This window comes from Tetranychus urticae, chromosome 2, assembly GCF_039701765.1.
Source record: "Tetranychus urticae isolate SD_2017Ah chromosome 2, NJAU_TeUrti_SD_1.0, whole genome shotgun sequence".
In the NCBI taxonomy this organism is placed as follows: domain Eukaryota; kingdom Metazoa; phylum Arthropoda; class Arachnida; order Trombidiformes; family Tetranychidae; genus Tetranychus; species Tetranychus urticae.
Window position 1 is genome coordinate 1,369,123 of NC_142959.1, and position 13,977 is coordinate 1,383,099.

The 13,977-nt window shown below is 32.6% G+C and overlaps 6 protein-coding genes across 6 annotated transcripts; 3 read left to right on the forward strand and 3 right to left on the reverse strand.

Annotated features, from left to right (window-relative positions):
• Positions 1-1,321: 1,321 nt before the first annotated feature.
• Positions 1,322-2,765, forward strand: LOC107363667 (uncharacterized). The gene is made up of 2 exons (XM_015930930.3): positions 1,322-1,902; positions 1,981-2,765. The coding sequence occupies exons 1-2, from the start codon at positions 1,461-1,463 to the stop codon at positions 2,655-2,657; spliced, it is 1,119 nt and encodes a 372-aa protein (XP_015786416.1). The 5' UTR covers positions 1,322-1,460; the 3' UTR covers positions 2,658-2,765.
• Positions 2,766-3,836: 1,071 nt separating this feature from the next.
• Med (Smad/Smad4 homolog Medea) lies at positions 3,837-6,966 on the reverse strand. Its single transcript, XM_015930929.3, has 5 exons — positions 6,600-6,966; positions 5,689-6,502; positions 5,062-5,319; positions 4,813-4,937; positions 3,837-4,710 (listed from the first exon to the last, which is right to left on the reverse strand). The coding sequence occupies exons 2-5, from the start codon at positions 6,431-6,433 to the stop codon at positions 4,354-4,356; spliced, it is 1,485 nt and encodes a 494-aa protein (XP_015786415.1). The 5' UTR covers positions 6,434-6,502; positions 6,600-6,966; the 3' UTR covers positions 3,837-4,353.
• Positions 6,967-7,144: 178 nt separating this feature from the next.
• LOC107363668 (protein YIPF6) lies at positions 7,145-8,189 on the forward strand. Its single transcript, XM_015930931.3, has 2 exons — positions 7,145-7,688; positions 7,768-8,189. Exons 1-2 carry the CDS (start codon positions 7,283-7,285, stop codon positions 8,166-8,168), a joined length of 807 nt encoding a protein of 268 aa, XP_015786417.1. The 5' UTR covers positions 7,145-7,282; the 3' UTR covers positions 8,169-8,189.
• Positions 8,190-8,692: 503 nt separating this feature from the next.
• LOC107363715 (uncharacterized) lies at positions 8,693-10,784 on the reverse strand. Its single transcript, XM_015930986.3, has 3 exons — positions 10,522-10,784; positions 10,111-10,398; positions 8,693-9,977 (listed from the first exon to the last, which is right to left on the reverse strand). Exons 1-3 carry the CDS (start codon positions 10,619-10,621, stop codon positions 9,532-9,534), a joined length of 834 nt encoding a protein of 277 aa, XP_015786472.2. The 5' UTR covers positions 10,622-10,784; the 3' UTR covers positions 8,693-9,531.
• Positions 10,785-11,012: 228 nt separating this feature from the next.
• On the forward strand, positions 11,013-12,376 carry LOC112540009 (uncharacterized). Its single transcript, XM_089267263.1, has 3 exons — positions 11,013-11,102; positions 11,508-11,745; positions 11,833-12,376. The coding sequence occupies exons 1-3, from the start codon at positions 11,091-11,093 to the stop codon at positions 12,300-12,302; spliced, it is 720 nt and encodes a 239-aa protein (XP_089123389.1). The 5' UTR covers positions 11,013-11,090; the 3' UTR covers positions 12,303-12,376.
• Positions 12,301-13,400, reverse strand: LOC107371903 (zinc finger transcription factor family protein 17-like). Its single transcript, XM_015940053.3, has 2 exons — positions 13,117-13,400; positions 12,301-13,052 (listed from the first exon to the last, which is right to left on the reverse strand). The coding sequence occupies exons 1-2, from the start codon at positions 13,337-13,339 to the stop codon at positions 12,394-12,396; spliced, it is 882 nt and encodes a 293-aa protein (XP_015795539.1). The 5' UTR covers positions 13,340-13,400; the 3' UTR covers positions 12,301-12,393.
• Positions 13,401-13,977: the final 577 nt, after the last annotated feature.

Consider the following 13,977-nt stretch of genomic DNA (forward strand, 5'->3'; position numbering starts at 1 on the left):
AATCTGGGTGTTTCAGTTTCAGGTTTAAAAAAGGCAAAGAAGAAAAGCCTTTTCATTCTCTTGGCGCCATCTCCTGACATACAAGTGAAAGAGGAGTAAGCATTACGGTGTAAGTAAATTTTGAGGTTCGAGCATTTAGAAAGTTTTTGGCCTAATTCATCATCAAGAGTTAAGAGCTATAAAAATATATTGAAATATATGGTCATTCAAGATCCTACAAAAAAAAAATTATTTCATTGTATCACTTAAGCTGCCAGATTTGATTCTTAGTTTACAAAGTTAAATGGTTACTCAAACACAAATCTTAAATGTGTTAGAAGGATCTTCATTATTGAATGAATCAGCTCTGATTTTATTGAGTATTCAGTCATATACTGCTATAGCCCATATTAAATCCAATGTTTGGTAAAAGAATGATGATTGTAGATTATACCATTCTCGAAATATCGAGGCTCAAAGTTTTAAGGCAAATGGCCAAAATCAAGAGATAATTCATTATGTGTACAAACCATTTTTAAGGACAAATGATGAGCTTCAACTCGCTAACTCTTACGGTCATAGAAAGTGATCAGTTTAATAAAGAATCCAATTAATCTGTTTCACAGAAAAAGAAAATTTTATTTCTCAAAATGAGTTAATTTCTGGTTGCTCATCAAAAATATCAGTGAAATGAATTTCATAAAAAATCTGCTTCCAAAATTGTTCAAAAGGTGGTCGAAGTTTCAACTTTGAACTCGATTTCCTCGAAAACTGTTCATCAGAGAAATTTGTAAATCGCACAAATGCATTCAGTTTTCATGTCTATACAAACCAACAGAGCTTAAATTGATAAAGAAAATAATTTATACCCGTTTTTTGCCCATTTGTGTCAATTTGTGCATAATTGTGTTAATGTTGTCTTTTTCTTAACTCAAAAGGAAAATTTTTTGTGTTTATTCCTTTAGTGAAAACTAGATTGATTAATTAAATGCTAAGAGAGTATCAATTGTCTTAACTTAAATTGCAATCTTCATATTTCTTATTAAATTTTTAACTGACTTGTTCCAGCTGCTTAAAACTAGAAGCATTAATATTTGTATTATAAATCAAATGCGATTGACTTTGTAATTGTAATATGTGAAACACATATTACCAATAGACTCGGAAATTAATTTCTAGTCGAGTAATGGATTTAAATAAACTACAGAATCAAAGAAATAACGAATTCAAAATTGCAATGTAAAGTTCGGATATAGCGCGACTTTTGTAACTAATAGTAACGTATTACTAAAAACATTACGTCAAGTCATGTATTATTTGTGTAAAGAGTTTGTTTCATTCTGGAACTTGATAGATGTTTTTCTTTTAAATTGGTTCTACTCTCTACAATGTCAATAATTTACTATTTATTTAGTTCAACTAATAATTATTTTTTTTAGTTAGTATCAGTCCATCAAAATTTCCATCCTTTAAGTAACAGGATGGTTTTAACACTTTTACGAGCAACTAGTCGTAAAGCTTTTGGATCCTTTGTAACAAGGAAAATCACCTTCAACCATAATGATGGATGTGATCATGATGATAATAAACAACAGAAAGGTGCTCCAGACGAGAAATCGTACCAATGCAGGCTCGAAAGTTTCATCAACTTCCAGCGAATGGTATTTCAGAGCATTGGAATATTTGGAAGTCTCGTATTGATAGGTACAAAATGTCATACCGACTGCATTCGCGTCAAGACAAGTGCAAACTTCAACATACCACATGATAATAGATGTTCATTTCTCGATGGTTTGAACAAAAATTTGCCTGACATAAGATCTCATTCATACAATCAGTTAAATGTACTGCCTCTTCATATTCTACCTGATTCATCTTCATCATGTGAAAATAACGAAAGTAAACCTAAAAATGCAATCAAAGGTAACGCAACTGTTAATGATACATAAATGTGGTTGAATTTCGCATCTAATTTACTTATTTCTTGTTTTTAATTAATAGACGATAACGTTATTGATAAGATTCTTCAAAACATGAAACATGAGATGGACGTTTTCGCTGATGAGTTTAAAAATGTTAAAGCATCAATGCTTTTGTATAATAAGCGAGTCGATGAAGCAATAAATTTACTCAAGTCTTGTCCAAATAGTGCCAAAGCGATGTTCAACTTAGGAATCGTCTATGAATCTGGCCAACATGATCCAATCAATGGAATACCTAACTATACTAATGCATTAAAATACTATACAAATGCAGCCCATCTTGGCCACAGTTTAGCTCATTATAATTTAGCATTGATCTACCTTTACGGTAAAAAACCAATCCAAGCTGATCCAGCAAAAGGAATGAGCCTATTACATAGAGCAGCGGAACTTGGTGTTGAAGAAGCTATAAATTTTGTAAGAGAGCAAAGTCTGATTCGGTCCGAGGAAAGAGATTTGCGAATTCGACGATCTCAAGAGTTATTTGACCAGATCAAGAAAACTAATAATAATAATTTTCACACTTCTCAATCTTCACCGAACTTTTTGACATCAATCATCGGTTTTTTGGAGCCAACCATCAAAGATTTGCCCCCTAAACAAAGCTCAATGATTGACGATGAACTACTATCTTCCTCAGATGAAGCATTTTACGACAGTGATGATTCTCTTGAAATTGTATTCTCTGATGAATAGTTATTAAGTTAACAGTTGTGTTTCTTTGAATGTAAATATTAATCAAACAAATTCATGACCAATATTAAGAAACAGAAAAAAATAAATCTTACCAATTTTTTGTCTTCATCATTGTTTCATCTTTGCTAAAAAATACCACACCATGAATTATTATCTTAAGAGTATGTGTTTAATTGTATCTAGTGACTTATCTGCGTCAGCTAATTGATTATTTCAACACTTTCACATGAGCCACTAATATTATCAATCCAATAATAATATTAGCACTAATCTGGTTATCAATATTATGCAGTTTCATTGAATGATAACTAGACTTGTATTATAAAATGGAAATATCATATTTTCTGAATGTCTGAGGATATCCAGAAAATCATATCAAGAATTATTAACCAGTTAATTAAGTTAATAGAATGTTCAATCAACTAAGTATTTTATTCATTCCCTCCAGGTTTAAAATGATATAAATTTAAAGTTTAATAAACTGGCTTATTTCAACCATTTTAAGCAACAGTTAATATCATCCAGGATTCAAATTTAAAACGAATTGAGCAAACAAATCATCAATCATTCTGACATTTGTGCGCTCAATTGAATTTCATTGTTGAATAATTGAATTTTTACATGGATCCGTGTAACAATTGTAAAACTCGCTTTTAAACAATTATTTGATTTTCATTCTCTTTTACTTTTCTTTCTTATTACTCTTTGTTTTCAAGAACATTTGTTTTTAGTTTCATACAATCCTTTGATTCCCTGTTTTTACATTGTTTCATCGTTGAAATTTCCAATCTTCAGACTGTCCTTCACTCCAATCAGACTTAAAAGTTTCCCTACTCCTATTCACTGAAGCAATTCTAAACTCGACTCATCCCCTGCTTGTAAAACTTGAACACTTAATGTTTAACCTCGATCTGCTGTTCATTACCAGATTAGTGAGACACTTGTTAACACTGGTATCGCAGCTGATGGGAATTTTGGCCATTGAAATTGTTTGCTTAATTCATTTCTAGATTTTTCGCTTATCAGAATATTTAGAAAGATATAGATTAACTTCTCGATTCTACTGAACAACATCACCATTTTCTCAACTAGAAAGATCACATCAAATTAAATGTCTATGTTGAGTGGGATTTAGATTTGCAATTTTTTTTGAAAAACAAGCAGTTTTAGACAGCGCTCTTAAGGTAAAAAGTTTTGAATTTTAATCAATTTGATTAGAATCGGAAATTTTTGACCAAATTGGTTAACATGCAATTTTCATCTAGTTCTGGAAATCGACTGTCATTAGACAGAAAGAGAAGCTTTTGAAGTTCCGACATTTTGTTTTCTTCATATCAAGAGAATAACTTTTGTCAAGTTGATGTTTTGGTTGTTATTTTTTAATATGACGAAAAAACAACTTGTGCGTCTCTCTCTGTATCCGGCGCTTTAGTCATATTCAAGCTAACAATACTCATAGAATGAAAGATACTGATGCAGGATGAAGAGAAAGATGCTAGAGTTGAAAGCGTGAAAATGCAAAGTCTGGTAAAATTGGGAGCAATGAATAAGAGAGTTGAGGGAAAAAACAACAACATAGGTAGGATGAAAAGAAGGTAATTAAGAAGGGTGAAAAGAGAAAGAGATGGATGAAAGGATGAATGATGAAGGGATGACGGATGAAAGGAAAAAAAGGAAAATTTATAGGCAAAGAGTATTAATCTGTGCCTTGAACTCTGGGATCTTGGATGGGAATTGTATGCAAAACTTCATCCAATAGTTGCAAAGCCCGGTGAAGATGAATCTCAATCCAACAGGGTGTTTCTTTGATAGAGTGTCGTGGATAATCTTGTCCCCAACCTTTAACAAAAGAAAGCCTAAGAATACATAGTCTCCGCAAATCATCAACACCTATTCCAGCGACAGCTGACAAACTAATTGCAGGAGCAATACCACCACATGATGCCGGTCCAGGTATATGACCTGCAACGGCAGCAACTTGAGCTGCAGCAGCGGCTTGTGCTGAAGCAGCTTGTTGTTGCATTTGTCTATGACATTGCCTAAGATCAAAGACCTGAAAAGAACGTAAAAAGAATAAAAAATTACAAACTTGGTAATCATTTTGCATTTGAAATGTAATTATAAAGATAATGATAAAAAAATAAAGTTTAATTACTTTAATATAGGCTTGAGGATAAATTTTATGTACAGCGTCTCCCGGAGACCGTCCACTTTCTCTGTCTAGATAATAGCTTTGAACAAAAACTGCATTATTTGAAAGACATCTTATCCAAACTTCATCTGTGATAATTGGATAAACAATTTTAATTTGAAAAAAAAGTTCAAGAAAAAAAGATGATATTAGTAAAAGAAATCCATGATGAAAAATTTTATTCATAAAAATATTTGAAATAATTTAAAATACCTTCCCCTCTGAGATCCAATTGAACCCCTTTTCCAATATGAAGTCGAGCTTTTTCACTCGCTTCAGTTCGATGAACATTAGACAAAGCTCCTAAACAGAATCTATCATTTCCAGAAGGATCTACGTAGCCATCAATTTTAACATAATTGTAAGATGATGGCACTTTGAAGGGCTCACCAACTTGTTGATCCAACTCGAAGTAAGCTATTGAGCACCAATGTTCTGGTGGAGGCAGATTGGAAAGAGGTGCGATCATACCTGCCATGAAAAAATTAAAAACATGAAAAATTGTAATTATATGCAAGCAACACAAAGAAAGCGAACGAGGATAAGATTGTCTGAGAAAATTCCGAAATTTTAAAAATACAAAGGAAAATAAATTTGGAAAAATGACATAAAGTCAGAATATAAAAGAAATAATAAAAAGTGAATTCACAAACTGTGACCATTCACTCAAATAGTGTGAGAGATAGAGTTAGAAAGGATAGATGAAAGCAGAAGGAAGAAAGGGAAGGTAGCAAGCATAGAAGAACGATTTAACTTATCTATTTTTCAACAACGTTCTAAAAAGACAAATTTAAAGTTTCAGCGGAATTTTTGATTAAACAAATGTAGTACTTGTCTTACCCAAAGATGTGTCAGGTAAATTTGGTAGATTTGGTAAATTTGGTAAACTTGGTAAACCTGGTAAATTAGATGGTGCCAAAGGATGTGACCAAAATTGAGGAGGCGAAGTCACAAAGTTAGAATTATCATCATTTAATGGAGTAGCTTTGGTTTGCGGAAATGGTCCAGAATCGGTGAACGATGGTGAAGGTAAGTTAACCGAGGAAGTTGGAGCATATTCTGTTTTTATGGTAGGTCCGGTGTGAAGTGCTGATGATTGATCATGGTCACCAGTTGAGCCATGAGAGGAACTGGACAAGGTTAAGCTAGATAAATCAATACCTGGTGAAACAACTCTCTCATAGTGATACGGATTAACACACACGGAATCAAGTTTAAGGTCAAAAGCATATTGACAACTTTTAATGTGTTTCAACTCATTTTTGTGAAGATCTGGCCATCTCCAAATTTTGGCATAAGTTACATGAGGAAAACCTTTTCGACCGGCAACCTGTAACCTACCGTCTAAGGTTCTCTGGATGGTTACACATTTAGATGGATGAGACCCATTAGTTGTTATTGCGGTAATAAGAGAGTCCAATTCTTCTCTTTTTTCTTTCAACTTTTTAACCAATGATTCAATGGCCCTTTTAGCAAATGTCTCAGTTTCACCTCCTTGACGATGGCACATTAAACTTAAAACAATGGAATGGCAAGCATCTGCAGATGTTGCAGGCACAATTGAGCCACTCGGTTCACCATTCATTTTTTTCCCATTTAGGACTTTCTAAATTTAACTAATAACAAAAATGATCAATAAAACAACAAATTCACTCTGAGAAAAGGGAAAAAACAAGAAAAAAAGATACAGAATAAAAAAGTGTCAATGGTGGTAAGAATAAAGCGAATAGAGTTATAAGAATCGAATATACCTTTAAATGTAATGATTGATTATTACATGACAATATTATGATTGCATAAGGATATAATAATTCTACTCAACATGGTGGAGCAGAGAGTGTCACACACTCAAGTAGACAATAACAGCAACAGCAACTAGCGAAGAGGTTACTCTTATCCTCCAGGTACAAAAAAGTAAGAACCACCCGCAAACAAGTGTAGTTAGAAAATAAGCACAGAAGATCAGGTTATACTTTATATTACACTTTGTACATGTATTTCATTGTTGAATTTTGATCCACTGAAAAAATTAGTAACTAAAACAGCTCGTAACTAAGATTAAAATTTCATTAAATGTCAACTTTACGCCTGCTAAGAATACAATCAACACCATACAATGACTACAAATAATGGGTTTATTTGGGTTTTGTAGCTGCTTTGATAGTTTTGAGAGGCGCCATCTATTAACTTATTCATTTCTTAAGTGTGTTAGAGTAATAATAAACGGTCCCTGGTAACCAGGGCCTGGTTTTTACACCATAATACCAGAAAACAGGTGTACTTAATCAGTATTACTGATGATGTTAATGTTTTTGGTCTAAGATCATCATCATCAATGTAAATTATGAAAATGTTTATCTATTGAGTGACAACAACATTTTCTTTCAATCAGATTTTTAACATATTTATTTCTGTGGATTGGTTTCTCATATTGATGTCCAGTTTGGTGTCACAAAATTTATACAATAATAGTGATTTGTTTCTCGATTGGATTGTCACCAGATCAACTCAGTTATCTTCCTCTCCATCTTCAACAATCGACAAAATGAATGAACAAGATATCAATTTGTTGGAAGGTGATATGATCAGTAAAGACGGTTTCTCTACTGGAATTGATCAAGCATCTTTTGATACACTTGACGAGCCTGTCAGTGTGACACTTTTAAGAGATTTAAAAAGTGTTGCTTCCAAAATGAAATACATTTTATTTCCCATTTCGCCAACTGAGATTCGTAAACATTTTCTTCGTGATTGGGATCTTTGGGGTCCTCTTCTTCTTTGTACTTTTATGGCTCTTTTCCTTCACCATTATAATCACGATGATGATGTCAAAAAATCAGGTAAAGTGTATATTGTTTATGCAAGTTCAGAACATAATTTTGTGTATAATCTCATGTTTTTTACTTTGATTTATTACAGGTCCCCAATTGTCAGAGTTATTTGGCTTAATCTGGTTTGGTTCCTACATTGTCAGTATTAATTTTAAAATGTTAGCGGTATCACCTAACCCTCGTCGAAGAATGAGTTCAGCAAAGACCATCTGTCCATCTACATTTCAGCTTTTATGTGTTTTTGGTTATTGTTTATCTCCGCCTTGTGTTGGATTATTGTTTTTAAATGTTGTAAAGCTTATATTCGATAGTCATACATTATTTATAATTAAATTGGTGATTGGATTTACAATTTGCTTTTTATGGCCAACTCTATCATGTTACAAGATATTGAGCCGATTCCAAGATAAAGATAAAATTGTTCTCGCATTTTATCCAATCGCTTTATTCTATTTTGTAGTGAGCTGGATAATAATCACTTCACATTAATAAAACAATAAATTATTGCAATTGTTTCTCAAATTTCATTTTCCAAATAAACTTTGACTCAAATATGTTGGAAAACTATGCAAAAAACAAGCCCTTTAAAAACAAATAACAACTGTTGGTTTAAATGAAGAGAAATTTACATACATTTATTCTAACATGTCAAACAAATCATTTCAAATTTATTAAACTGTTTTTCTGACTAGATGATATAAACAAGTAATTGTTTAGAAAGCTTACAATAACTTTCAGCAACAGTTACACGATTAAATTACATAAAATATAACCTGGCTTTATTTAGTTCCACTGTTAATAAAATCAGAATCAAATTGAGTTTGTTTTTAAAATTTCAAGTTCTGAAATAAAGATTAGTCGAAACTGAAATAAATCATTGATTGATTTAAAATTGATGCTACCTAATACTCTGAATTAATAACGAAATTATGTTTGATTTTGTTGATTGTTTAATGTATTTTCCAGTAATGACAATATTTGTTGGAAAAAAATATTAAATAAAGGATTATCACTTATGTATGAATTAACATGACTTTTTTATTGAAGGCAAAGGTCAAAGAGCGAAGAAAAGAGATGAAGGATAATATTGAAATTTACAATTTAGATGAAATGAATATTTAAATACAAGATCAAAGATGAGAGAGGAGTTTTTGGTGATGATTTTCATCTTTTTACAAGAACCATTTTGATTCCTTTGCGCCTTCGATGATAAAAGTTGAATTATATGATTGCATTGAATAACCTTTAGTAGTACATAATCAGGCAGTAAGAACTCAATCTTAATGTTGAAAAATCGTTAACTTTGGAAAGATTTCCTTTTGCCGTCAGGCAAAGTACATGGGCAGATAAACAGTGAGCTTACTGTGTAAATGTAAAAGTAAAATATGGCGAGAAAACGAGATACTAGGTGATGAGAACATTCTAATCAAACCATTATTCCAAATGAGAATATGAAAAGTATAAAAATACGTTGACTACTTTTTCACATTAGATTGGTTAAGTTTACATGAGAAGCATGCCTGTACTGATTGAATTTGGAAAGTAGAGAAATCAGGAAGCAATGACACGAGGAAGAAAGTTAGGCAACCTACTTCATTGACAGATTAGTTGAATATTGAAATATCTTCCTTGGAGCATGATGTAGTCAATTGGTTTTGAATCATTGGCCTTTCTCCAGATAGATTAACAAAACCATTGCATGATCATGTTTCATAGAATAGTATTGCAAAGATTCTTTAAAAACAAGGAAAGTGGAAAAATTAATGAAGATGGGAGGGATGGATGGTATAAGGAAAGGAAAGTAAATTATGGAAAAAAGGAGTTTTCAGTTCAGAACAGATAGGCTTCATTGTCAATGTGATAATTCATTCTTAGGACAATCAAGGGTGTCTCCATGATTATGACTATTCATTGTTTGAACAGTTGTAGTAGTTGGAGCAGTTGGAGAATATGTGTAGTTTTTAACGGCTTCTTCATAAGTAGGTGGTAGCTCATCATAAGATGTTATTTCATAAGATGATTGTCTTGATACTAGGTCTTCTTGTCGCAACGAAAAACGGATGCTGCTTGCAGGCCTAGCTGTACCTCCACTTTCAGCGTATCTTAATCTTGAATTGGTGTCTCTACACTCCTGTGTATCACTGCCGTTTGTGTTATCTGAGCAAAAACAATGATACAAAAATGCTAAGCAGCAAGGTATACTAATAACCAATGTAATTAAAATCAGTATCACCCACAAAGCTGCTGAGGATAACATGGTGTAAAAAATATTGAAGCTAGACCGTTGCTGCACTGACTCTGGAAAAGATAAGATGAATAAAAAAATAAAACGTAAGTAACGGATAGATGTTTGACAAGATAAAATGAAAATCTAAAGTATCACATTGTATTTTCAAAATGATACATGAGAAGAGAAAAACAAAACACTTACCATGCACGCATTTTATTAAAAATGGATCATAAGTATAGTTGGACACACAATTACAGTGAGAATTGTCACAAAAAGAATTATTATCAGAATAAAGGCACTCTTGATCCGAAGAACATTTATCTCCATGAGATTTATTCCGTTTACACGCGTGGGGACCAACTACCACTGGAGTCTCAGGCCTACACCGACACGTTCTATTTTCATCACAATAAATATGAATATTGAGAGGCCAACAAATTCCTAAAGGTAAACAAGGTTGACCAATGTGCCCTGAAGCAGCAGGAAGATCTAGGAAAACGTGTGAAAATAAGGAGGAAAACAAAGATGAACCAAAAATCTAATGTTAACAAGTTGAGTTCCAAGATGAGATGATAAAAACAACTCAAGAAAAGAATTGTTAGAACAGCATACCTTTGAGCATTAAAATGATGAGATAAAAACCAAGAGTTGAAATTAACTGCAAGTTGAAGCAGTTTTTCCTTTTAATTGAATTAGCAATCAGGTCATTCATTGTTTAACTAGTAAGGATACACGGTATTTAAATCGAACAAGGGGAACCATAAAAACATGTCGACAAAAACCATTAAAAATCAATTATTGAAGATACATAGTAAGATTAAAATGGATGATTAAAAAATTGATAGCAAAACTAAGTCGTCAATTAGTTGATCACAGCTAACATAATTGATTTGGCTAGCTCTGAAAAAGCGAAAAGGTTTGTCAACAAAGAGAATGCCAGCTGACGTCATAGTAACACAAGATCAAAGAGATCCAAGTGACGTTTGCCTAAATCCTGACCACAATCTTTAAAAAACTTCAATTCAAAAAACAAAAAATAGATGGCACTAAATTTTACATACTATTTACCATAGACTTTTCGAATCCTTTGAAATAAACAAAAACAAAGGATTTAAAGTTGATTTGCTTGTGTTTTTTTGATTAAAAATTGTTATTTAGTACCGTTTGACGGGTTTTTTACAATGGCCGTAATGGTAAGCTTTGTTTTTTTGCGTGCCTTCTTCTTTTTGATGCTCTTTCATCGTTTTGCTTTGGCTCGATATGAGGCTCTTCCCTTTTCTCTTTCTTTTTCTCTTTCTTTGGCTTGCTATTTGCTTGTAGCGCTACCAGCGGATATTCAGTGTATATTAAAGAATAAACTTTTTCATTATAATTCAATTAGATTATAATTAAATTAACTAAGTTAATCATTTTTAATGATTAAAAATCATTAAAAATGATAAGCTTAGTTAATTTAGTTATAATCTAATTGAATTATGATGAAAAAGTTGATTCTTTAATATCCACTGAATATCCACTGGTCGCTTTAACTAAATATTTGATAATCTTTAATTGTTAATCTTTATTTTGAATCAATTTACTTTCTTTATCCATTGCAGCTGAGCTACTCCTCTGGAGGAATGACCCCACCGCGGGATGATGATGAAGAGTCCAGTGATGATGAAGGTCCAGCCCCAGCAATCATTGATTCAGGTCCAGAGGACTCTGAAGCTGATGATGATGAGGATGATGATGGACAAACTGCCCAAATTAATCATTGCCTTGGCCCTGATGGTTATTACCATCCCGTGAAGGAGATAAAAGGCTCCTACCTCAAAAAAGATAAGACTGGCAAAAGTAAGAATAACATAAATGAAAAACTACGAGATTTAAATGATTCGATTAAATATGTCATGTGTTAATTTAATCTTTATTATTTTGCAGTGAGATTGGTTAAGCGGGTCCGATGGATGGACACTGATGTTTGGGCTGATACAGTCGACTGCCCACATCTTCCTTTTAGAGGTTATGTTAACCATAAAAGGAAAGATGTGGTCGACTTGACGGTAAAACCTAAAAAGGTTAGTTATAATAGATACAAAAAAACAGTTTTTCTCAAGTTATTCGTTAGTAATCTTATGTTGTATTTTTTTATCTATTTCAACAGAATAATCCGAGGAAGAAGAACCCGGAAAAGGCCTGCCAATGGTGTGGTCAAGTTTTTTCTAGAGCCAGCTACTGCACTGATCATGAGATCAGGCGCTGCCGAGCTCCAGGCTCACTCAACCACACTTGTGGACCTTCCTGCAGGCAGAATCCTGCTATTCAATGTCCTGGCAGGATTACAATGGATGAATATGACCCTGGAGACCGGCGTCACAATAATCCTGGACGTCCAAGTAACCAATAAGTAAGTATTTTTAGACCAGTGGATATTAAGTGGATATTAATTTTTGCTTCTTTTCTTTGCAGATTTTCTATTCAATTTATTCATATTTATAAAATTTAATAAACGTTTTTAATTATAATGCTCAAAATATTTCTACCATATTTTTCAAACATAAATTGCTGTGTTTCATTCATGATTCCAAGCATGAATGGCTTGTCATCTTTCTCGTAAATCAAGATTGGATTATCGGGTAGGTCTTTAAATTGCTCCATCCACATCTCAACACTCAAAAGATCATTTGAAGCTCTTTTAACTTGTCCAAGTAAATTGTAAGATGCTTCAATATTTTGGAGATCTTTCGAAGTTATCAAATGTTTTCTTTGTAAGCGAGATTCGAGAGAAGCTCTCACATTAAACAAAACAACAGATTTTGGCACTTGAGAAGCTAACTCAGCTGCAATCTCTTCTCTATCTCTTTCCGGTAAGTTGAGAAATTTCAAATCACAATCATGACCGACATGTGTAATTGAATAATTAACTTCGATGATTCCAGTAACATTATTTTTCTTTGCAGTAACATGAGCTGGACATCTACCACCAATTTTTTTACTTCCTTGTACTCTTCCTTGGCGTTGTTGAGCTTTTGACTCATACTTCCCACTGCGACTGCAAACATAATAATAAGTCACTATGTTCAGATTCTTCCGTGGGCCTCTTAAACTTATGAAACTTGATGAATCTTCATTTTCAATTTGTCTTTTCCATTCGAGAAACGCTAAATCGAGCAAAAAACGAATCCATGAGCAGTGGATAATCAGTGGATATTAAAAAATTCTTACCTTCAAATGATTCGCAAACAGTTGATTTTTGTTCAATGTTGATTTGATGTTCATCATGTAAATGATTAATGTATGTTTGGTTATCACGTACAGATTCATCGCAAATTATACATTGAAAACCAGTGTCAGGGATAATATCATGAATCGACTTTTTATGTCGATTCAAATTTGATATATTGACAAAGGTTCGATCACATTTATCACAAGTAAAATTTTTGTCCATTATAACAATAATTTAAAGGTTAAACACAATTATAATTTGTAGCAATTAAATGATTATCAAAAAAAGGTTGAACATTAATACAATGTGTTTATTTGGTTAAATGAAAAAACAGTGCCATCTATCAATTTTTTTATGCATTCATTCCTTTTAAAGATTGTGGTCAGGATTTAGGCTAACGTATCCAAGTGAACCAAAAATCCTCGCCATCTTGTGATATTTTTTTCAAGCAGTATTTCAATTTCAAACAAATTCCAATTTTTCAGAACAAAACAATTTAATTAAAACAATGAAAATGATGTAAATTTAGCAAATAACCTTGCTCTGTAAACATACCTGTCTGGGCGGAAACGCAGGCCTCTGAAATGTGGGTCCTTGCCTCGCGTAAGAACGGGTTTGCTTAAGTGCAAGGGTTAAATAAACACTCAATAAAATTACATTTTTTTTATCGATATTAAGATCACAATTTATGAAGAAAATCAGCCAAAAATAGACTTCCAAAAATCATCGGAAATTTAACTCGATACTGACCATTTTATTTACTTTGGTTTGAGAATCAAACAACTCACTGAAACATCATTAGCTAATCAATTAGAAACAGAATTGGTAATAAATAGACAATCAATGATGATTAAGAAAGG